General features: G+C 34.1%; 1 protein-coding gene across 1 annotated transcript; it reads left to right on the top strand.

Annotated features, from left to right (window-relative positions):
* The first annotated feature begins 14,384 nt into the window (after positions 1 to 14,384).
* On the top strand, positions 14,385 to 15,844 carry LOC143577957 (adenosine kinase 2-like). Its single transcript, XM_077061664.1, has 4 exons — positions 14,385 to 15,106; positions 15,187 to 15,288; positions 15,376 to 15,443; positions 15,509 to 15,844. Exons 1-4 carry the CDS (start codon positions 15,038 to 15,040, stop codon positions 15,597 to 15,599), a joined length of 330 nt encoding a protein of 109 aa, XP_076917779.1. The 5' UTR covers positions 14,385 to 15,037; the 3' UTR covers positions 15,600 to 15,844.
* Positions 15,845 to 25,204: the final 9,360 nt, after the last annotated feature.

Below are 25,204 nucleotides of genomic sequence, written 5' to 3'. Positions count from 1 at the left end.
TTTGGCCAACCATATTCCCTCTCATTCTCCCTCTTCGGCTCATCAATCAAGGTAATTAAATATAGGGTTTGGATCGTGATTTCATAAGGATCAAAACCCCTAACCTCGTTTTGATCCATTGTAACAGATTTAACCAAATCGAATTTAGGGTTTATGCAAACTGTTTGGGGATAACAGTTTTAATATATATATTTTTGAATCTGGTTATGTTTGCAAGTTACCATACTGGTCTGCTGGGTAAAGCTAACGGGTTTGGGAGCGGAGGTCGCGGGTTTGACCCTCCTGCAACCCGTTTTGTTATTTTCTTTTTGTTATTGTTTTATTATTTACAAGTAAATAATATTAATGTTTAATAATGATTAAACAAGATCGTTTAACTAAAACCAGTTCTATAATGCTCGTTAATCCATGTTTTCATCCAAATATATATTTTTTTAATACACGTGTTCATATATATATAAAGAAGATTTCTACGTAAAGATGCATATATAAAGAAGTTTTTTTTTACTTAAAAACTACCATTTTTATATATATGCATATAAATCGAGTAGTTTTAGTTATAAAATTAAAAATAACATTTTATTAACTTATGTTTTCGTAAATCAAAAATATTAGTTTAATTAATAAATCCCTAAATAAAATTACAATATTAAATGGTTGTCGTTTAATCGTATCGTGATTAAGATCCTCATTTCAAGTATAATCCTTTACTCTCTTAGGCGTTAACGTTCGCGCGTGATCCTCTTATTTCATTCTCGCTATCTTAATCATCCTCGTTCATCTTTGAGGTGAGTACCACATTCCCCCTTTTTACTCGTTTTCATAATGTTTTGGGGACATATGCGTAACTTAGTATATTTCCACATTTATCTATACACAAAACTGCAATCGTTTGTCTTATGTGTTAACTAATCTCATGTCATACTTGTTATATTTTATGTGCTCAATGTGAACCACATTCGGAGAGGTCCAACATAATCTCAGAAAATAGTATGATCATACGCTAGTCGATCTAGCTTTGTGCTTTTCGACATCTCATTTTATTTGTTCATTGGTTGATTTGTTAATCTCATTTGACTCGTTGCAGCTACGTATTTTATTATATATGTAAATTGAACTGGTGTGTTGCTCACTCAACCTCGTGTTGACAAACTATATTATTTTCACGCATATGCAGGTTACCGCTTGATGTGAAGTGTGGACTTAGAATCAATTGTTTAAGGACTTATGATAGAAGAGCTTATTTTGAAACTTTAAATGTTCATTTGAATTATTTGATGTGTTGTTTACTTGGATTTCTTTTATAATGAATAATGATGTTATTTGAATTAAATAAATAAATATTTAAATTTATAACTGTGCGTGATAGTAACCTTGCGAGCTGTGACAATCAGTCCACGCCCCGGCATTTCCGCCGTAGGTTGGGGTGTGAAAATTTTTGAAAATGAGTTTCAATGTTTATTCGTATTTGCATGTTTCCCTCAATTTTTGTTATTTATACTAACGAATGTTAAGTTTCGGATTAACCCCCTTGAGCACCCCGTGGACCGTGTCCTCGACGGTGTTCCACGCCATGCGCGCCCCTTCGCCACCCCTTCTGCACCCATAGCGATGGGTCTTATAGTGAAATTGAGGTGGTTGAATAGGCTTCCTTTTAGGGCTTGTGAACTTATTCATTAACCATATATCGTTAGCAAGTAGTGAGATTCAGACCTTATGGGCTTGTAGTTGATAAACTTGTATGTTGCTCGAAATGAGTTTGTTGATTTACCATAATTCCAAAAGTATTAATCACTAAAAACAAACTAATTCAAATATTTTTTTCATTTTTATACATGGTAAAAGAAATTTGTTCTATGTATATTTTGGGTACTTTTATAACAACCAATAAAACTATCTATACTATATATAATGCATGAGTGAATGACCTCTTAAATTTTAAAAGGTACAAACACCATTGCATAAATTACTATCCTTAATGCATACAAATTTGAAAATGTAGGGGTACTATAGTATTTTAGACATCTTGAACGGTTAAGAATATTTAGTTTAGAATATAATTACAATTATGATCCTTTAACTTCAACAAAACTTTGTTAATTTATGAAATAGTTACAAATAAACCCCTTAACTTAACCCATTTATTTGACATATTCATTTAAAATTTTTATTTCTTCTATAACTTTTAATATATATGTCTTAAAAACACCCGACTTTACCATTGCAACGTGCTTAATTTTGTCGACGTTTCAATGTAAATTTTATTTTATTTTGAGATGTTTATGATAATGTACAAGTCAATTAAGCATAAGAGTACAACTCATATATGCAATTATAAACCTAAAATATAATTACAAATTTAACCTTTCAATTATATTCAACTTTTGCAAGTTTAATTTATAATTTCCGTTCCACTCCCTTAAGTTTACCTATATATTCATCTATATTTTCTTTTTTCTTTGTTTTTCTCTTATATATTAGAACATATAAATTTTAATAAATTTCAACATTACAATCACGACATGTTTATTTTTGTGGACGTTCCGATGGAAGATTTACTAAATATAAACGTGCACTTCGTGTCACTTTAAAAGAAGTATAATTTTTGGTGAGTATTGATTATTTTTTTAAAATATTTTTTGTTGTTTTGGGTCAACGATCAAGGACTTTGATAGGTCAAAACGCGTTCGAGTTATCACGAGTTGTAAGCCAAATGGGTTTAGGTCATTATAAAAAAAAGTTTAACATTTTGTTCAGGTAAAACAGGTGCTGAGTAAAATGAGTTCGGCCATTAAAAAAACTAACAATTTTGGTTATGGTTAAACCATGTTATGAGCCTATCGAATTCAAGTCATTTTTAAAAAAAAATTGGTTTTGGTTTGCGTCAAAATAGTTATATGCAAAATGAATTTGGGACATTTAACAAATATCAATTTTGGCTCTGGGTGGAAATTAAGTTTACCCGTATATTCATCTATATTTTTTTTCTTTGTTTTTCTTTTATATATTTGAATATATAAATTTAAATTAATTTCAACCTTACAATCACGAGTTGTAAGCCAAGTGGGTTTAGATTATTATAAAGAAAAAAGTTTAGAACTTTGTTCAGGTCAAAACGGGTGCTAAGTAAAATGAGTCGGTCCATTTAAAATAACTAAAAATTTTGGTTATAGTTAAACCATGTTATGAGCCTGTCGAATTCAAGTCATTTTTTTATAAAAAAATTGGTTTTGGTTTACGTCAAAATAGTTATATATATAAAATGAATTTGGGTCACTTAAAAAAATTATCAATTTTGGCTCTGGGTGGACATTAAGTTACCCGTATATTAATCTATATTTTCTTTTTTCTTTGTTTTTCTTTTGTATATTTGAATATATAAATTTTAACAAATTTCAACCTTACAATCACGAGTTGTAAGCCAAATGGGTTTAGGTTATTACAAAAAAAGTTTAAAACTTTGTTCATGTCAAAAAGGGTGCTAAGTAAAATGAGTTCGGGCCATTTAAAAAAACTAACACATGGTTAAACCATGTTATGAGCATATCGAGTTCAAGTCATCTGTAATAAATGTTTGTTTTTGGTTCGCGTCAAAACAGTTATATGCAAAATGAATTAAGTCATTTAAAAACATATCACTTTTGGCTCGGGTGGACATTAATCTTTGGTCGTTTACGACGATTGCAAACACGAGTCTTGGGAAAGTTGATTTCAGAGGCTGATCTAGATCTACGGTGTAAGTAGTGAGGTCGCGCGCGAACAATGAATCCTACGGAAGAAAAATTATTGATCCGTCACCGGTTGATGTTTCATTTACACACAAAATGAAGGTTATGAAACCATTTTCTCGAGTTTTATTGTCTACTATGTTCTTAAAAGAGGTACCCATATAGTATTATTGTACTATATGCTATCTCATTTTAAAGGTTTTTGAGAGTTCAACTTGTTCTTATATTTATTAATAGATGTCAACACATTGACTAAAGCCTTACTCAATTGGTATAAAAAAAGGTACATTTGATTATATGTTCCAAAAAGAACATGTTTTTTTAATCATTTGTTAATATTGGTTTGTTATTTTTTATCTTTATGATCAGATCATTACATGTCTTGTAACTACTAAAAATCGTTTAAATATATTATCATCGCCGCAGCATCGCGCGGGTTTACTGCTAGTATTATATAAGTGGACTAACACCCAAGAACATCCCAAATAGTTGCACCGTTAAATACAAGAAAATATGCCTAAGGAGAAAACCGCCAAAAGTAAATCACCTAAAATAATCGAACCTACGCCATGGTTCCAAGTCAAGGAAAGAAGACCCGCTTGGTTCTTAAATGACATGGGAAGGAAGTTTTATAAAAAAAAGTGATATTATTTTGGACATATGTTTGTTGGGTTAATTGTAAAATTGATATTAGTTTAGACTCCAACTAAAACTATCGGAATGAAGTAATAGTTAAGATTATCTAAAGAAAAAATTACAATTTTTGCCCTTTTGAATTAACAAAATTATGGAATGGGTCATTTTTGAAAATGAGTTTCAATGTTCATTCTTTATTTGCATGTTTCCCTCAATTTTTGTTATTTATACTAACGAATGTTAAGTTTTTCAGTTAACTCACCCCATGTGCATTGCACATGTCTTTTTACCCCTTAAAGGCCTATTTATGCAAACATAACAAAAATGTAAAGTTAATCAAAAATTTATAGGGACTATATATGTAAATATAGGAACCATTCTTGTAGTTTTATTAAAAATAAAAAAGAAAATAAACATATTAGATTCGCATCTCTCTCTCTATAATTTTTAAAAGAGTGCTTCAAGCTGTGCGTTGACAAGAGTATTGGAATCGACGAGGTGCATTCCATTATGTGTTGGTGTAGATCTTGGTGGGTTATAAGCGAAATTCTTCTTTGTTGCCTTCTCCATGATTTTAAATGCTTCGTTAGGTGATTTGGATCCCAGGTCTCCACGGGCGACTTGGTCAATTACCTGTTTGTTTTGACTGAATTGTTCGTCAAAGAAAATTTGTACTTGTAACCATACACTCAGTCCATGATGTGGGCATATTCTCATAAGATTTTTGTATCTCTCCCATGCTGCGTGTAGCGATTCATCATCATCGGCCCGAAATCCGGTAATACAAGCTAGATATTTTTGCAGTTTTTCAGGCAGAAAGTATTTGAGGAGAAACAGTTTAACCATATGGTCTCAATTGGTGATGGAACCAGAAGAAAGAGTATCTATCCATTCTAAGGCTTGTCTCTTAGAGAAAACAGAAAGAGTTTAAGTTTGATATGATCTTCTGAATAGTTTTGAATTTTAAAGGTTACGCAGATTCGTAAGAATCGAGATATATGAGAAAGATGGTCTTCGTTGAGAAGACCATTAAATTTAACTGAATTTTCCACCATATGAATGGTACTTGATTTGATTTCGAAATTTTCGGTGATTTCGGGTGGAGCCACTCCATTTTCGTAGCCTTTGAGGGTCGGCTTGGCATACTAGCTCATGTCTGGTTTATTGTTTGGTACTTCCATCATTTCTTCGACTTGATTTCCTTCCGATGTCGTGGCGTCTACTGATTCGTCTTTGATTGTTTCAGCGGCTTCTTTTCCCGTTTGCTTATTTTTCGGTGAAAAAGTCGTTCGGGTTCAGAAATTGAAGAAACAATCTTAGGTCCGAATGTAGAGGACATTCATCGGATTAAATCAAATTTAAACTATTAACACTAATGTAAAGGTTAGGTAAAATCAAAAATAAAGTAAAGGTTAGGCTAGCTATAAGATAAGAAAAATTTAATCTAATGGTTAGTAAAAAAGAAAATAAAATAAAAGTTAGAAATTTATATAATTATAAACAATGATTTAATTAAAACTTGGTTCGTTCTTAGAAACGTACCGTGTCCCCGGCAATGGGGCCTAAAATTTGATATGTGTTTTGTGCTTGCTAGTGTGGTAAAATAGTATGGAGATTTGAATTTTAGCTTTTGCACAATATCGTGTTTAAATTTATAAAAGTGATTTCTACTAAGACTAATCACACAAAATAGGCAAGTGTACCTATCATATAAGTAGAATAGTATTGGTAAGAACCAAGTATCGATCCGTGGACACAAATGTTTCTAATAATAAATCTTCATTTTACTTTAATCAGATAGTTTAAACATTTTGAGGTTGATTTTTAAACTTTAATAGAAATACTTATATATAGTATATAGGTGAACAAGAAGAGAAATTCTAAATGAGTAAATCAATTATATGAAGGTTACCATTTAAGATCAAGAATCCACTCAATTCTTCATTAATGATTATTAAGTAAACATGTGATAAACTTGCCATAATAATATATGATAGAATATCCCCTCATTTATAAGTGAACATATTCTATGACATAAAATAAATTAGAATGCATATTTTCAAGTCCATCTTTGCTTAATCTCATACTTTCACGAGAATGTCAATTTAAGTAGGCAAGTAGTTTAGTAAACTAGAAATATTAGGATTGACTTCGATTTCTCAAATATCAATTCTAACAACTTCGGGTGATGATAGTTTAGTCACACAACCTCCCCTTGGTTGATTTAATTAGGTTATAAATACACATTCCTTTAACATATGATTTCTTTAACTATCATGATAACCTAAGCAATCGTGTTAACAATGTTATTTCAGAATTATCAAAACTAGAGAAATAGATCATAGCTTATATCTCATCATTTCTAAGTACAATATAAGGATCAATGTTTTATCTTGAATAAGTTATCAAGGTATTCTGTTTACCATTTCTAGTCACCAAGAACGTACATGAGTGAATCATGAATGATTGTTAATCATCAACCTTGATTTGTTGAGTTAAAGTGATAAAACATTTTTCATCAAAGGTTAATTGCAAAATAAACATGTACTTTACTAAACTAAATCACATATTTAATATAATCATCAAGTAAAACAAAGCTTCTTCATATAAATTAGATGGTAAATGGAGTTTTAGCTCATAATGAGCATGGTTATGAACATTAAAAGAGATGAAGATAACAAACACATGATTAAACCAGAACAATATAACCTAATGTGGATGAATCTTCCTTCTCCAATGATGATGGATGATAATGATGATAACCTCCAAGCCTTCAAACTCTCCACAAGACATTCAATATGAGCGCAAAGTGGGTGTATTTATAAGAGAAACTCGTATAGAACTCTATTCAAGCACACTTGATGAATGCAACATACTCCACTACTTATAGACAGTCTGGAAGATCAGGCATTACCCCGTGCTCCATGAGGCACGCCCCCGTGTCCATTTTTCCACTCGCATTTAATGCTCTGTCAGATCGTACATGCTGACTCACTGCGGGGGCGTGCTTCATGGAGCACAGCCCCGTGTTTTTGAGTGTCTGTTGTATTTTCTTTTGTCTTTTCTGAAAGGTGACCGCGGCCCCATGTCTTATGAGGCACGACCACGTGTCCAGCTGTCCTGTATGTTATCTTTTATTGCAGATTTTTGTTTTTACTTGCACAGAAAAGCATGGGGGCGTGTTCCATGAAACATGGGGGCATGTTTTGCTGTTTTCTTGGGTTTTCTTTGATTTTACTTTGGCTTTTCATTTGTTTCTTCGTTTGAGGCTTGGATTTACCTGAAAATATATTTTAACATGATACGTAGCTTTTGAACTATATTATTTGATAGAAGTTGCAGTTTTTAAAGACTATTTGATGATAAAAAGATGTATATTTTTATATACATCAACCACTTTCATAGTCTCTTAACCGATGTCAAATGGAGGAGCATCCATTTGCAGAATGATTTTCAGATGAGGAGTTTCTGTGGTAGCAGAATTGACAAGAAAACATGTGGCGCCAAAAGATATTCTTGGTATTTTAATGGAGCGGGACGAAAAGAAAGCATCTACGCTTAAAACCATATACAATGCGTACGATAGAATTCGACAAGCAGATCAAAAAAGGAAAACTCTTATGCAGGTTCTTATGTCTCATTTAAATGATAATGATTAATTATATTTTTTATAGCCAGACTAATAGTATTTCAAAAAAGTTGGAATCCTTATTCTTCGCTCATCGGACATCATATGATTTATTGCAAGCATTTCCATATGTGTTGCTTATGGATGCCACCTACAAGACAAAAAGCTATAATATACCTTTTGTTAAAATTGTTGGCGTAAATTTAACCAACAAAAAGTTTCCCATTGCTTTTGCGTTTATGCATAAAGAAACAAAGAAGTACTACATATGGGTATTAAATTGTTTAAAGTTAATTCTAGATGAGTGTATGCAACCACGTGTTATTGTTAGATAGGTAGTTGGCTTTGATCAATGCATGCCAACTGATTTTTCCAAATGCTACACGCGTACTTTGTAGATGGCACATTTCTCAAAGTATATTTAGGAAATGCAGGCGACCTTTCAAATCTCGTTGTGAGTGTGATTCCTTTACTTCAATGTGGACTATTGTTATTGGATCTCAAACGTTGGGAAAAATACAAGGAACTTCAAACAAAGTTCATCAAATATCCAGGTATTATTATTATTATTATTATTATTATTATTATTATTATTATGAAAATGATCAATTTATAAGTGTTTTAAATTACATGGATCATACTTGTAACAACTCAGGTCTTCATATAATATATCAAATACCAATACCGGACCCGTTTTCGTTTACGGGTAATTTTAATCAATAAAATATCGTATTTATCGAGTTATTATTATTTTATTATTATTGTTTATTATAACTGATTAATTATTATTATATCTTTGAATGATATCCAATTTTCACCCTTAAAAGTTAGTTTTGACCATTTCAGTATCCATACCTAAAGTTCAGGAGCCTTTGTGAGAATATGTATAATAATTATATTATTATATTTAATCCTAACCCAAACCCAGATCCAAACCTGCATCATGCCAAAACCGTAACCGGTTTACTTTCTTGATCCTTTATTCTCATAGAATAATTGAAATTGATTCACCAAGATCGTTTATATGCTTAATTCGTACTACACCGACGTTTTAATTTAAGAAACAAGACCAATAATTGATTTCGTTGCAATATTAACTAACCGACCTAAATCAATTCATGGTTATACCTTTTACAGTCCATAATAATCTAATTAAACTCGTCTGCATCTTCCTCGTGACCTCGCAATCATTAACCCTAAGATTAATTGTATTATACGAGCTTGCTGGTATAAATTCTGGATCATGTTTTGGCCGTCGTCTTCTTTTTTGTCGTCCACCATCAATTCATCGGGGTTTTAGGTAACTGATTTATGATGCTACTTCGTCATTACATCATAATAATAACCCTATGGTTAATTTAACAAACATATAACAGATTAATCAGTTGTAGATTCTAGGGTTCTTAATCATATTGGGTGATCTCTATTTGTGTATTTAATATATTGTTGTCATGGATTAATCAACTGACACCCTAGTACAGGTGGTTTGGGTGTGTTTGTTCATGTCTTGTGTCGGCTGGGGGCGCAGGTTCGAACCTTCCCCAGCCCATCTTTTGTTAATATATTTTTTTTGTTATTTGTTTTAATTGTTTAAATGATTTATAAAGTTATTTATAATTAATATTATATTAAACCGACATTATCGAGTTTACATTTCTTGTCAGTTAATCTCGTAACAAGTTTTTCGTATATAAATATATATATATATATATTTATATAAATAAAAAACAATTATTTTGTGAGAAGTGTGAGAATGTTTTAAACTAAAATACACCACCTAAATAGGACACTGTACCATGTAAATAGAAAACTATACACCTTGTGACATTCGTCATTTTCGGTTTAACTTGTATTTGTTTTTGTACGATAAACCCGACCCGTTTTATAAATCGAATTCTTTGATATTAATAAGATAGTGGTTTTTATGTTACAAATTTGTTTCACATTTGTTGGATCGCGAAACGTCTCTTTCGGTACGTTAAAACACCCTTTTATGATCGAAACCGACTTAAAAACCAACTTCAGGGACCCGAATCGACAATTAATCAAAGCTGGAGACCAACCCCCGACCATAAGAGGACCGCGCCGCGCGGCCACTATGGGCAAGGGTGGTCGCACAGCGCCTAGCTATGTATGCAGATCACCAGTTCGTTTTCTTGTTGTTTTGTGCATTGTTTGACCTTTTAAACCTATCCAAATGCATGCTTTACTAGAAATAAACATTATACCTAAACCCTTACTCCTTCCCTATATAAACAAGACCATTTCATCCTTCATTGGTTTCCCATTCACCACAAAATCTCCCCAATCTAAGTTCCAAGTATTCATCTTTCACATTCTTAGTAATTTGACTTCTCAAGGTCAAACTAAGGCTAATCTTGTTTCTAACAAATTCTTGTTACTTAAAGCTTGTTATTATAGTTTGTCTAAAACATACTCCCCTTGTTTCCGTGGCTTTCCCTTCTTCGGCTATGGTCGGTTTAGATGTATTGCTAGGCAAGGATACATGGAGGATTATTGCAATCCTTGTTAAACACACTTTAATTTATGCTTTAATTTTGTTCATGCTTATTAATATTGTTTAGTTCCTAATAATTTTAGTTTCCAAATCATTTTAATAGTTCAATGGTATTTGAGTATGTGGTTACCATCCTCAGTTTCATTCTGAATCAAGAACCAAACCAAAACCGAACTTTTGTCTAAATACCTTATTATTAGCATATTGTATGTAAGACTTGAGTATTATTATTTCTAAATTCATTTTGATAAGTTCCGGGTATTGGGTATGTGGCAACCATCCTCGGTCTTATTCCGAGTCAAGGACCGAACCAAGACCGAACTCTCGTTTAAATGCTTTATATATTTAAAATGATTTAATAATGTGTTACATGTAAGATTTGTGTATTATAATTTTTAAAGTTACTTAATAAGTTCCATGGTATTGGGTATGTGGCAACCATCCTCGGTTTCATTCCGAGTCAAGGACCGAACCAAAACCGAACTCTCGTTTAACTCTTTATTTAATTGTTTTAAAAACAAGTTGTATGTAAGTTTTAAGTGTTTAAGTTCTTTCATTTACATTTTTGTATTTGTTCTTATAATATGGATTGTTGGACCAAAGCTTGGTCACATACCAAGTCTTGAACCAACCAAACCAAACAAACCGAACTAAACCAAGTTCACTCGCTTAAAACACATAAGTTGTGTTTCGGGCCACCGAATCTCACATTTTCTTTCTAAGATATTTTACAAACTAATTATAAATGTTTTCTTAAAGTACTTGGTATTTCGGATCCAACTTGATGTTATAACAAGCTTGGACCGATAAAACCGAACACTCGCTTAACAATGATATTTGGAGTTTCTCCTTAATAGAACTTCTAACATTAGTTAAGTCTTTATTTTAAATAATTTATCTCATGATATTTATCACTTTGGAATGTCGGGTTCGGACTTGACAATTTATCAAGACCCAAACCGACTAACCGAACACTCGTTAAAGTCCCGTTTTGGTATATCTAACAAGGGTTCGTGCACTATTGCATTAAACTAATCCCCACATATTTACTTAACAAAGGTTAAGTAAAACTAATTAATAGAATACCGAGACCCGGTTTCAAGCAAACTTACTTTTCAAAAACCATTACTTTAATTTCTTGTGTATAAACACTTTAACCATCAAACTTTAATTATTTATTTTACTTGTCATGTTATTTTACTTTAAAGCTTTTAAGACCATCTACTAACTCAATACCCTCTTAATTCTAGGCCTTACTCGTTGAACTTAATCTTTTGTTTTATCGCAAACCAATCTTTCAAGTTATTTATTTCATGTGAGTACCACTCCCCCTTTTTACGCTTTTATACTTTTGGGGTGCCATGCATACCATATTCAAACTTACTTGTTTTTATGATCTCATTATCAAATCCATGATTCAACATTATGTGTTGTACTAATATTTGCTCGATCTTTGTTTATGCCTCAATTTGATTATGTGCACGAGTGTTTATTTTTATGTTGTTGTTGAGCCTCAATAAGTATGATCATACACACCCCTAACTACTTTAGCCTTGTGCTATTAGAATAGGGCATCATTCTCAGAGTAATTTGGTTGTTACCAAATAGAAAGGAGCCACAGTTAGTTACTTTACATTTACAATGGTTATTGTATTATTCTATTTACACATATGAATTGTGATTTTTGCCTCGTTATATACAAACGTCAAAACTAGTGTATTGCTCACCAAAATTCGTGTTGATCAAATCTATTTTTACGCATGTTACAGGTTTACTCTTAGGTTGCTCATGAAGATTGAAGACTCATCACATAGATCATACATTTAGGATACTTTAATAAATTTATGATTATATGAAATTGTTTGTATTTTATCTTGGACAAGTTGTATTTGTGATTATTGAATGGAATAAACAAGTTGAGTAAATATTGTCACTTAAATAGTGTCATAGTGTTCTTGAGCAATCCGTTGCACCCCGGCATGTTCCGCCGCCTTTGGTCGGGGTGTGACACAACTTTTAGAAACTACCAATCTCAACCACTAGATCCTAGATCCAAGGGTCTACATCTATTCTTATGTTTCTCACAAAACTATTGTTTTTTACGTTAACCCTACTATATATATATATATAGGAGGGTTCATGAGAGAAGTAAAGTTACAACGAGAAGTGCGAGAAGTTAATCTGGACCACTCATTTAATTTTTAATCTTGAATCATTAAAAATATACAAAAAGGTTATTAAAGTAATATGTATTCTCTCTCCAGTTAATATATATAATTAAACCAATACAGGTTACATTTCTAACTAATATAATCAATATAATCACAATAAATCCATAAAACAATAAATTAATCTTTATAATTTTTTACCATATCTCTTGAATTCACCCTACACAACTACAATATTTCCTACACCTCTACAATTTTTTTTTACATATCTTTAATTTTTTTCGTACACGTCTAAATATATGTTTCCTACACATTTTAATTTTCTTCGTACGCATGTTTTTCGTCCTACGCATCTTCAAATCTTTCCTATGAATATTTAATATATTCCTACACATCTTTAATTTTCTCATACATATCTTACTTTTTATCCTACTCATCCTTAATTTTCTTATACACAACATATTTTTTTCCTACACATCTACAATTTCGCCGTACACGTTTTTCTTTCGTCATGCACATCTTCAATTTTTCCTACGCGTATTTAATTTATTCCCACGCATATTAAAACTTTTCCCACACATTTTTAATTTTCTCATACACATTTTTAATTTTCCCATACGCAACTTAATTGATTTTCCTACACATCTTTATTTTTCTCATACACATCTTATTTCTTTTCATACACATTTTCAGTTTATTTATACACATTTTTTTTGTCTTACACATCTTCAAATTATTATTATCTTTTTTTCAAAATAGCAATCAATGATGAAGATACTATTTTGCTTAAATGTTAGAATAAATCAAATAATGAATTATTTTATTCTATCTAAACTACCCTATTATTATAAATTTTAAAGTATTTCAAGTTTTATTAATTATAATAAATGCAATAATTTTTCAACAATTGATTAATAATCTAATGGTTGAGATCACTTCTCGCACTTCTCTCTATAAAATCACTTCAGAAATGAACCTAATCATATATATATATATATATAGGGTGAGGTTAGAATAAGAAGTGAGTTATTTGTAAGAAGTGTGAGAAGTAATATCGGGCGTTGGATCTGATCATCTGATGGTGGATATTGTTAGTGTGTTTTTTGTTCGGTGTGTTTTATTTTGTTAGTTTGGTGTGTTTTATTTTTTTATGGGTAAAAACCACTTCATACACTTCTTAGGATAGTTTTACTTCTTATTTTAACATTGCTCTCTCTCTCTCTCTCTCTCTATATATATATATGCTTAAGTTCAGAAGATAAATGATCTTAGTGCGAGAAATGCGAGAAATCATTTCAACCAAGCAAAATATTTTTTTTTATTTACTTACAAGGGTATAATGGCAAAACTCCAAATTATTTTATTTAGTAAGTATTTAAGTTTGGAAGTTTAAAATACTAATTTATATATTTTTCATTTTTTTAAACTTATCTATATTACGTATTACGTATAGGCAACTTCATCTTCCATATTTCTCTCTTTCATGAGACGCCGCTTGTTAACATCTCAGGCAACCTTTCCGGCCAAGGTTCACAATCCGACGCCCTCAATACAATCATTCAATATAATCATCAAGCCATCCGTTACAAACTTACAATCATTCAATATAATCATCAAGCTATCTTCCTCCAAATTTCTTGAAAACGAATCAACGGAGGTGAACACTGTTCCTACTTAGCGTTGATTTTGATTTTTCTATTAACTTTCCTTTTCAAAATTTTTTATTTGGAATTGAATTATGTTTATCGTTCGGTTTCTCTGGTTGAAGTAACTTTGGTATGTTAAACTATGCGATTATCTTGGTATTAGGACAAATTAGTGTCAGTTATTTGAAATTACCATTCAAAATCGTTTCTCCATGTGTATCTAAATTACAGTGATTCTCTTATGTGTTACTGCAACCTGAATATTCAATTGGTTCGTCATTATCTAACCCTAATTTACATGTTTACTTTCTGACTTTTAAATTTTCTATCATAAAGTTGGCGAAGCAATCTTCGTGTTTTATGCTTTATGCTTCTGCAGGTGTTGCAGATATGGGTGAATGGTTAGTACTTTTTTAATGTGATGCTTAGACAAATGCGAGAGGACATGTAGGCGGTATCAATATGTTGACATTATGCTACAATATGTTTGAAATTTTAGATATGATGTCAATTTGAACAATGTTATCCTTGCTGAAGAAAAGCATTTGCCCATGTAAGTGTTCTTCATCTTGCGTTGACAGCGTTATTTTATTGCATTATAGAATTTAATGGGATTACAACTGACAGTTTATGATCACATGTTGCGTGTATCTTTTTATGTTATTGATTTTGGTGATTTTTATTTTGTTTTGGCTTTATTTCAGGTATGATGAATGGCTTCTAAATACACCGTAGAGTACATTGCTAGAGGTGCTACTCAGAACTCTATCCGAGTTGCCCAGGTAAGTAACTGACTGGCTGTTTTATTTGAACTTTAATGTATCTGAAAAAAGTAATTTACCCCTTGTTTGTTGGTATTCAGTGGTTGCTTCAAATCCCTGGTGCAACAAGTTACATAGGCTGTGTTGGAAAGGACAAGTATGGGGAGGAGATGGCAAAGAACTCGCGTAAAGATGGTGTTAATGTACTCATCTCCTTTTTTTTATTTCATTTGGATTTTTGTTTTCAAAAAATAATTACTTGATAGTTGAAATTATGTTGCTGTTTTTAGGTCTACTATTACGAGGATGAAACCACACCAACTGGTACATGTGCTGTTTGTGTTGTTGGTAGTGAGAGGTTAGTAAATCTATTTTGTGTGATTTTATTGAAAGACGCACACAGATAAAGATTATCCATGCCAGGTCACTTATTGCCAACCTTTCTGCTGGTAACTGCTACAAGTCAGAGCACTTGAAGCGTCCAGAGAACTGGGCACTCGGTACTGATTTTTAAGTTTTTAAAGATTATCATTTGTTCATGCATTGTTCAACTGGCTAAGATTAACTGTTTTTGACAATTGAGAAGACTAAGTACTTCTATATTGCTAGATTTTTCATCACTGTGTCTCCGGATTCAATCTAGCTTGTAGCTGAGCATGCTGCTGCAACCAACAAGGTTGTTAGTTATAAAGTTATTAAACCCCCAACTGAATTCCATGTTCATGTTTATTTAGTTCTGTTGAAGTCTATGTTTCTTATATTTTTAACTTTAAGAAAGTATGAGTAATTCTTTTACAGTTGTTTTACCAAGTTTTTTTGTCACAACTTCTACTGCAAGGGTATATAGGGTAAAACTTGAAGAATAAAATATGACCCTGTGCAACTAATTAATTAGCTAACCTCGCCAAAGCTTCTTAATATGTCGGAGAAGTCATACGGATGAAACTAAGGGTGTTCATCGGGTCAACCCGATCGGGTTTCAGGTCGGGTTATTCGGGGCTAACCCGAACCTTAATAGGGTCGGCTTGCGACTTATGTGTCACTTTAACTTCATGTACATGTCATTGTTATTGGAAGCGACTTATGTGTTGTGCATGATTAAAAGAATTACGTTCATGGACATGTAACCTTCTAACCCCTAGGTTCCTTTCTATGCTTCGCCCTTGAATGTGGCTTTGTCTAAACGTTTTTTGATACGACCCAAATTAATGGTGGGCTGAACAGCAGGCCTAAGAGAGAAACTAAGAAGCCTTCTAAGCTATTGGAGTAAACGTAACTTCCGCATCAAACCGTTTCTTTATTTTTTATTTGAATTAGTCTTTTTAGCACATGTTATTTTCCTATTTCTTGTTGGTTACTGCATTAGTGGGATAGTGGTGCATGTGGCCCTCATAATAAGGGACGTGAGTAGAAGTAGTCAAATTGTTTGCTTATTTAAGTTTTGTACTTTGTTTTAGGAAAGATATTCAGAAAATTGCCTCAAAAGTGTTTCTCTCTCTCTGTACCTTCTTCTTGAGTCTAGCCTACTCCACAGGCCCTATCATTTGGTGCTTTCATCTTCCTACCATGCCTCCTCGTAAAGATCAAGCCTCCACTGATGAGTCACTCCAAGCCTTGTGTGACAAATTCGACCAATTTCTGTTGCACAACTCCGACACCACCAACCGATCCGACGCCCGAGCCACTGCTCAATTCGAAGCACTTCAAGCAACGATGCAACAACACCTCGATACCACCAACAAATTACTTGCAGCCCTTACCAAAGAAAAGGAGGGTCACCAGTCTCCTTTCACCTTCCCTTCCAGCTCCGACACTAATACCGTGACCTCACACCCACGCCACCCTAAAATCGTATTGCCATTGTTTGACGGGTCCAACCCGTTGGACTGGCTTTTCCAAGCCGATAACTACTTTTCTCTCTATAATACCCCGGAAAACCAACGTATCTCGTTAGCGGGGTTTTCTTTCACCGGAGAGGCCTTGAGTTGGTATAAGTATCTACACAACAACAGGTTGTTGGGTACCTGGCCAGACTTTTCACGAGACCTCGAACTTCGTTTCGGTCCGTCCTCTTACGAGAACCATCAGGCAGCCCTTTTTAAACTCAGACAAACAACCACTGTTGCGGCTTATCAAGCAGAGTTTGAAAAACTTTGTAACCATGTTGTTGGTTTGTCAAGTGTCGCCCTTCTTAATTGCTATTTATCGGGCCTTAAAGAAGAAATTCAAGCCGAACTCGCAATTCTCAAACCCACAACCCTACACCAAGCTTATGGTCTATCCAAACTGGTAGAGGACAAACTCAGCCTTGCCAAAACCAAAACTTACCAACCTAAATCTTATTCATCCCCATCGACAGTCAATGTCTCCTCTTCAACCACCTCAAACACCATCCCTCCAAAGTCCGATAAACCACCCTTGCTTCCCAATCCACCTACTCCCAAAACACCTCTTCCTTTTACTAAACTGTCTCCCGAAGCCCTGCAAAAACGACGTAGTGAAGGTTTGTGTTTTCGTTGCCCGGAAAAGTACTTTCCCGGACACAAATGCAACCCCCCACAGTTCTTGCTTATCGCGGATAATGAACCGGACAACACAGAACCGACCACCGATTCCACTCTATTCGCCCTCACTGACAATACCTTTAACACAACCCAATCCAACCAATTTTTCTCTCTTTCCACCGCTGCATTCTTTGGCATCTCCTCACCTCAAGCCTTAAGGGTTACGGGGTACATCCATAACCAACCTGTTCAAGTGTTGATCGACTCCGGTAGCACCCATAACATTATTCAACCCAGAGTGGTCTCGCTCTTGAAATTGCAACAACAACAAGTCCAATCCTTCTCGGTGATGGTCGGTAATGGTGACCACCTATATTGTGAAGGAGTGTGCCCGGCGTTAAATATCGCGCTACAAGAAACCACATTCACCGTTCCCGTGTTTATACTTCCGGTAGAAGGTGCCGACGTAATACTAGGCTTGGCTTGGCTACGGACACTAGGTCCAGTATTAGCAGATTTTTCCATACCCCAACTTACCTTCAATGTGGGTCCCAAGGCCACAACTTTACGTGGAGAAACCCATACAAACCAAGTGTCACCATCAACCCTTCAAACCCTTATACACAAAAATAGCATAGCCTCCCTACATGCTTTGTACTTCCACTTTGAAGCTTCAACCAAACCCATAACACCTTCCACCATCTCCCACCAGGACCATAAAATCCACCAACTACTACAAACATACCACCACATTTTTCAAACACCAACCCAGTTACCACCTAACCGAACCCAAGATCACCATATCCCTACGCTACCCATGTCTCAACCAGTTAATGTAAAACCCTACAGATACCCACACTACCAAAAACAGATTATGACCACTCTCATATCTGAAATGCTTCGTGATGGGGTTATAAAACCAAGCCAAAGCCCTTACTCTTCACCGGTGCTCCTTGTCCGTAAGAAAGATGGCTCCTGGCGGTTCTGTGTCGACTATCGAGCCCTAAATGCAATCACAATAAAGGACCGCTTTCCCATTCCCACAGTCGACGAATTACTAGACGAGTTACACGGGGCCACAATGTTTTCAAAGATTGATTTAACAGCGGGTTATCACCAGATTCGAGTGGCCAGTGAAGACACGCACAAGACGGCATTCCGAACAATTGATGGCCACTATGAATTTCTTGTTATGCCTTTCGGGCTTACGAATGCACCATCAACGTTTCAAGCGACAATGAACGATTTGTTTTGCGATGCCTTACGTCAGTATGTTCTGGTCTTTTTTGATGACATACTAATCTATAGTAAAAACACAGAGGAGCATCATCATCACTTACTGAAGGTTTTTGAGACACTTTCTCAAAACAAATTGTTCGCAAAACCTTCAAAATGTACCTTTGCGGTTCCATCAATTGGATATCTAGGACACATCATCTCGTCTCGGGGGGTAGAAGCTGATCCAGAGAAATTAACAGCCATCCAGACGTGGCCAACTCCTAAAACCATGACCAACTTAAGAGGATTCTTGGGCTTAACGGGTTACTACCGCCGATTTGTTCAGAATTATGCCCAAATTGCTGCACCTCTTACAGATATTCTAAAAAAGAACTCGTTTGTGTGGTTGGATGATAGCAATCGAGCCTTCCAACAGCTCAAGGCAGCCATGATCTCGTTGGTAACCCTCACACTACCAGATTTTTCTCGGTCGTTTGATGTTACTACTGATGCTTCTACGGTGGCTGTTGGCGCGGTTTTGTCTCAAAGCGATCGGCCAATAGCATTTTTCAGCAAGAAATTATGCTCGAGAATGCAGGTTGCTTCGGCCTATGTTAGAGAACTATTCGCTATCACGGAAGCAGTAAAGAAATGGAGACAATACTTGTTAGGGAGAAAGTTCAATATCTTTACCGACCAACGGAGCTTAAAGCACCTTTTAACACAAGTGGTGCAAACACCAGAACAATACAAGTGGGCAACGAAACTAATCGGTTTCGACTTCGAAATCCATTACAAGCCAGGGAAGGAGAACCGAGTCGCTGATGCACTTAGTCGGCTAGACAGCCCTCAACTGTTAGCAATCTCAGTCATCAAACCCCAATGGGTGAATGAACTGAAAAACTTTTATGTGTCTCCAGAAGGTAAAGAACTAATGTCAAAGATATTGAAAAACTCCAAGAAGCAATTTGCGGTCAGAGATGGGCTTTTGTATCATGGTACTCGTATTTTTATGCCAGAAAATTCTACTATCAGGTTACTTCTTTTGCAGGAGTTCCATGCCTCTCAAACAGGGGGTCATTCGGGAATTAGGGCGACTATCAAACGTTTGGCAGTTTCTTTTAGTTGGCCCAGACTCAAAGATGAAGTCACCTCTTTTGTCCAACAGTGCCAAATATGCCAACAAGTGAAGTACCCGACACATAAACCTTACGGTCTCCTACAACCCTTACCCATTCCATCCACTGTTTGGCAAGACGTGTCCATGGATTTCATAACTAGTTTGCCTCTTTCACAAGGCAAGTCGGCCATTTGGGTCGTGGTCGATCGTTTTTCCAAATTTGCTCACTTCATCGCTCTTCCACCAAAGTATGGGGCGGTAACGTTAGCAACACTTTTCCTCCAAAATATATACCGCCTGCATGGGATACCTCGAAGCATTGTTACTGACCGTGACCCCATATTTCTTAGCAATTTTTGGAAGGAACTCTTTAAACAGGTGGGAACAAAGCTTAAGTATTCAACCGCCTATCACCCACAATCAGACGGCCAAACCGAAGTTGTCAACAGATGCTTGCAGAATTATTTACGTTCTTTTGCAGGTGATGAACCAAGAACATGGAGCAAATACTTGTACTTGGCGGAATATTGGTACAATACTTCACACCACAGCTCGATTAACATGAGTCCGTTCCAAGCATTGTATGGCCAACCAATTCCAAGTGTGATTCGATACCAACCAGGGGAGTCGGAGATCCCTTCAGTCGACACAACCCTTTTGGAGCTTCAGCGACTACGCTCGTTGCTAAAACAAAATCTGAAGCGAGCTCAACAGAGAATGGCATCACTAGCTAATGAAAAAAGGTTGGATAGAGAGTTCAACGTTGGTGACATGGTCTTTTTACGGTTACAAGATTTCCGCCAGCAATCGGTTAAACACAGGAGTAGCAGGAAACTATCCAAAAGGTTCTATGGGCCTTTTCAGATTATGGAACGCATCGGGCCGGTTGCGTACCGTCTGCAACTACCATTGGGGGCAAGAATTCACCCCGTGTTTCACGTGTCACTAATAAGAGAAGTCAAAGGAAATCCGGATCCGATTCCGTTACCAACCATGCAAGAAGTCGAGTACGAACTCGAGGACGAGCTCGTTCACAAGGGGAAGGCAGTTGATACGACCCAAATTAATGGTGGGCTGAACAGCAGGCCTAAGAGAGAAACTAAGAAGCCTTCTAAGCTATTGGAGTAAACGTAACTTCCGCATCAAACCGTTTCTTTATTTTTTATTTGAATTAGTCTTTTTAGCACATGTTATTTTCCTATTTCTTGTTGGTTACTGCATTAGTGGGATAGTGGTGCATGTGGCCCTCATAATAAGGGACGTGAGTAGAAGTAGTCAAATTGTTTGCTTATTTAAGTTTTGTACTTTGTTTTAGGAAAGATATTCAGAAAATTGCCTCAAAAGTGTTTCTCTCTCTCTGTACCTTCTTCTTGAGTCTAGCCTACTCCACAGGCCCTATCATTTTTCTTTTCTTTATTTTTGATGTTTCAGTTTCTGGATTTCCCGAGTTCATTTAAGCATCTTCATCAGCCGGCTCAAAGATATGATTTTGCAACTAACCATTTTGCCTGTGTGTTGTACGTTTTTTATGTGTGCATCGAGGATGTTTTGTGTTTAGGGGGTCATATGTATTGTGTGTTACAACTTTTTGGTTTGAAAAGAAGTTCATATAGGATTTTGAGTTATCTTTAAGGCCATTTATATGGCTGTGCATTTTACGTTATACATGTGTGCATTGAATATGTGTTATGGTCCAAGGATAATATAATAGAAATCCATTGTTCAAGTTATACAGCCATCATATAGGATGCCCAAAATCATGTAATATACAATACAATTATGCCTCGCATTTGCTCATGACGAATTTGGACTAACAATCTGGCCTGTTTGACCTTTTGATGTCAATGATTTAACATCACCAAAATATCCCAACCTGACCCGCTTTCAGAATTCCAGTTTCATAAATTATATATAAAAAAACAGACTTTTAAAACAAAAATATTGCAAGCTGGTCCGATTTCAAAACTATTTTAATAATCATAATCTCCTAAAGTCATTTGGAGAAATTGTAATTAACGATTAACTGGTGTTTATTTATTGCATTTGATTGATAAGGTGTTTCATTGTAGAATAGGAGTAACCAATGTATATTCGTTGGTTTAGTTTTTGTTTTGTACATTATGATGGCTTTTAGGGCGATACCAAAACAGAACCAACCTTAACTTAGGGCCTAGGCAAGTCAAAACCAAACCAAACCAAATTCGACTCAGTTTGGTTTTGGATTTCGACGGAATAAATTAATTTTCTTTTTAGCATTGTTATCATCATTTGTAATTGTCTTGCGCTGAATAACATTGGCCTAAAATTGTAATCGAATTGTGCTAAATAACAACATTTAAAGAATTGTTTTTTTTTTTCAACTTGCACCGAACTCACATTTTATGAAAAACAAAACACAAGCTTGATTGCAGCCTGGAACTGAACCGAACCCAATTAATTTGCTTCCAGCCTGCCCAGTTTTAATATTTTTTATGTCGGTTTGACTGTAACCCGGTGTTTCCAGTTTGACTGTAACCCGTTTTTTAAAAATTTCATCCCAAAACTGAACCAAAACACGAAATGCTTTATTTGTCACTTTTTGTTATTTTGAGTGTTTAGTGATTATTATTTGTAAAACATTCGGGTTCTTAATTTTGCATGACATTGTTGAAAGCAAGCCTACTTCAATGCAATAAACTGACACTACATTGGGTTGACCATAAAAGTCAAAGAACAGAGCCGATCGTAAACATGTTTTTTAGTTGTTCATTTAACTAATCGAACGAACACAAAAACACATTTTGTTTGTTCTATGTGCCATGGAGGTTCGTTTAAAATTTAATAAATATCTTAGTTATGTATATGAAGAGCAAGTAGAGGTGGCGGAGATAACACGATTTGAAGAAGTTATAAAATATGAACGAGAAGAAGAAACACGGCTGTGTGGAAAAAAAAGGAAAAAATATTATTTTCGGCACCTGAAACGATATTTTTGATGAGACTCATTTGAGAAGACATGAGCGGTGGGGCCTGAAAGAGATCGTGCTGCTAAGGAAACCCCTTATAGAATTAGTTGACAGGTTTAGTGCTGGCTGATTACCATGTAGTTTAGTTGAACTAATATAGTAATATCATAGTTATGGGATGATGGTTAATTATGGGTGTAGTTAGAGACATATATGTAGTAATTTCATACTCATAGTTGACCTACCTTTATATATATCTTTCATTTCAAAATCTTAAAGTATTGATTAAAATATTTAGTGTGATTTTTATGTTGATTACTATATTTAGTTACAATTTTTAATTAAAGGTTTGTATCATGGAGGCGAGTTTGTAAGGATTAGGTTGCTAATATACCAAAGAGCTTTACTAACTGTTAGTCTTTGTCATAAATTTATAAAAATGATGATGAATTAGCAATAATATCAATGAAGGATGATATGCAAATCAGCCTAAGAAATTTGAACCAACAATTTGCAGCAAGGAATTATAGCTAACAAATTGTTAACGTATTATGCAGAAAGAGCAACATGCAACTTTCATTTAATATTATTTGAAACGTCGTATAGTTATGTTTTGCTTAAACTTTACTCATTAGATAAAACTCTAATTAGAATAGTTTCGTATCTCAACTTTATAGTCATGTCTTCATTTAGACGACCCACAAGTTTAATCAAGTCTGTCTAAATTCTCATTGCATCACCCCCACACAGTAAACCGAGCTCATACAGAACACATACCCATTGCATCCCCCCGTAACGCGCGGACACAACTACTAGTTTCTCTTTTAATTACATTTAAAATTATTCAGATTTTTTAATTACTAATGCATATACACGTTGAAGGATGGAGCTTTATTGATTCAAATGTGATTAAATCATATACAAATCATAATAATATTATTATTATATTAAATTATAATAAACATGTTGGTAAACATTGACACAGGCATTATCGATTATACAAACAACAAAAATTATAATTTTTAAAAAAATTAAAATAAAAATAAATATGCAAAACATTTATTTAACTTATTTCTTATATCATCAAGCTTATGCTCCGTTGTTGTATTCTCTTCCTTTTGATAGTCCCCTTCGTACACACAAATCATAAATTTTGATATACATTATAATTATTATAAGCATATAACAAATTAAATCTATAACAATTACCTTTATTTTTTTCTTAACAGGACATTGGTCTTCATTGATAATATTAGAACTCGACAACATATAGACAAAAACTATAATATATTTATCCTACACCCACTACATGTACATGTAAATTTATTTATCCTACACACAATACATGTATAAAACTAATTTATCCAGCAAAGTAAACATATTGATTAAGGGACCCTGCACAATAAACTTATTTATCCTACACATCAATTAACATATAAAGAACATACAAAGTAAACATATTATCCTACACACGCTAGACACTAAAGAATTTTTATACCACACTCCAATTTATATATACGGACCATACAAAGTAAACATATTTATCCTACACACCTTACACGTTAACTCGTTAACAATCGTATCCTAAACACCCTAGACACTAAAGGATTTTATCCTACACAGTCAACATAGTAAACAAATTTATCCTACACACCCTAAATAATAAACATGTCTACCAAACAAACTATTTAACATTCACATATTTATCATCAACACAGTGTTTCTAATGTGTATAAATATATATATATATATATATATAATATGTTTGTGTGTTGCTACATATAACCATATTAAGTGAATGTCCATACAAAGTTATACTATGTAAATACTAATAAAAACGCCTTTTGGAATTACCTAATACTAAAAGGTTACAATTAAGCATAGAAAATAAAGTTCTTACACACACAAAAAAAATCTCGTTGTTTTTTAAACAGTAGGCACATGGACTATGTTCTGGTATTTATTAATTAATTACACCAAATTCTTGGAATATAGAAAGAAACAGCGAACTATTTTGAGAAAAAATATTGTTTCTTGAATCCACTAGCGTGTGTTTGACAGGAATATTTGAGATGATTAATTTTTGATCGTTGATGTAAGCGTGAAATATAGAGACTGATAAAATCTATTTAATTTAGCTACACATAAAAGACATAATTACCCCTTTCTATAGAAAACATCAAATATAAGAGTATTAAATATTACAAGTTTTCCAACTGAAACCTATACCATTGATTACACATGATTAATGATCCAGATTGACTTCTTGCAATAAAATGACTTCTCTCATGAACCATCTCATATATATATATATATATAAAATGACTTCTCT

Source organism: Bidens hawaiensis, unplaced genomic scaffold, assembly GCF_021521415.1.
Source record: "Bidens hawaiensis isolate Kalapana, Puna unplaced genomic scaffold, B.hawaiensis_p1.1 tig00028980_1, whole genome shotgun sequence".
Taxonomy (NCBI): Eukaryota; Viridiplantae; Streptophyta; class Magnoliopsida; order Asterales; family Asteraceae; genus Bidens; species Bidens hawaiensis.
This window is presented reverse-complemented; position numbering and strand designations above follow the sequence as displayed.

What these genes read in the sequence shown, in the direction of transcription:
- LOC143577957 (XM_077061664.1), top strand. Translation starts at nt 15,038, where the DNA reads ATGGCTTCTAAATACACCGTAGAGTACATTGCTAGAGGTGCTACTCAG. An exon ending in ACTCTATCCGAGTTGCCCAG is followed by an intron (nt 15,107 to 15,186) that starts GTAAGTAACTGA and finishes GTTGGTATTCAG; the next exon opens with TGGTTGCTTCAAATCCCTGG. An exon ending in CGCGTAAAGATGGTGTTAAT is followed by an intron (nt 15,289 to 15,375) that starts GTACTCATCTCC and finishes TGCTGTTTTTAG; the next exon opens with GTCTACTATTACGAGGATGA.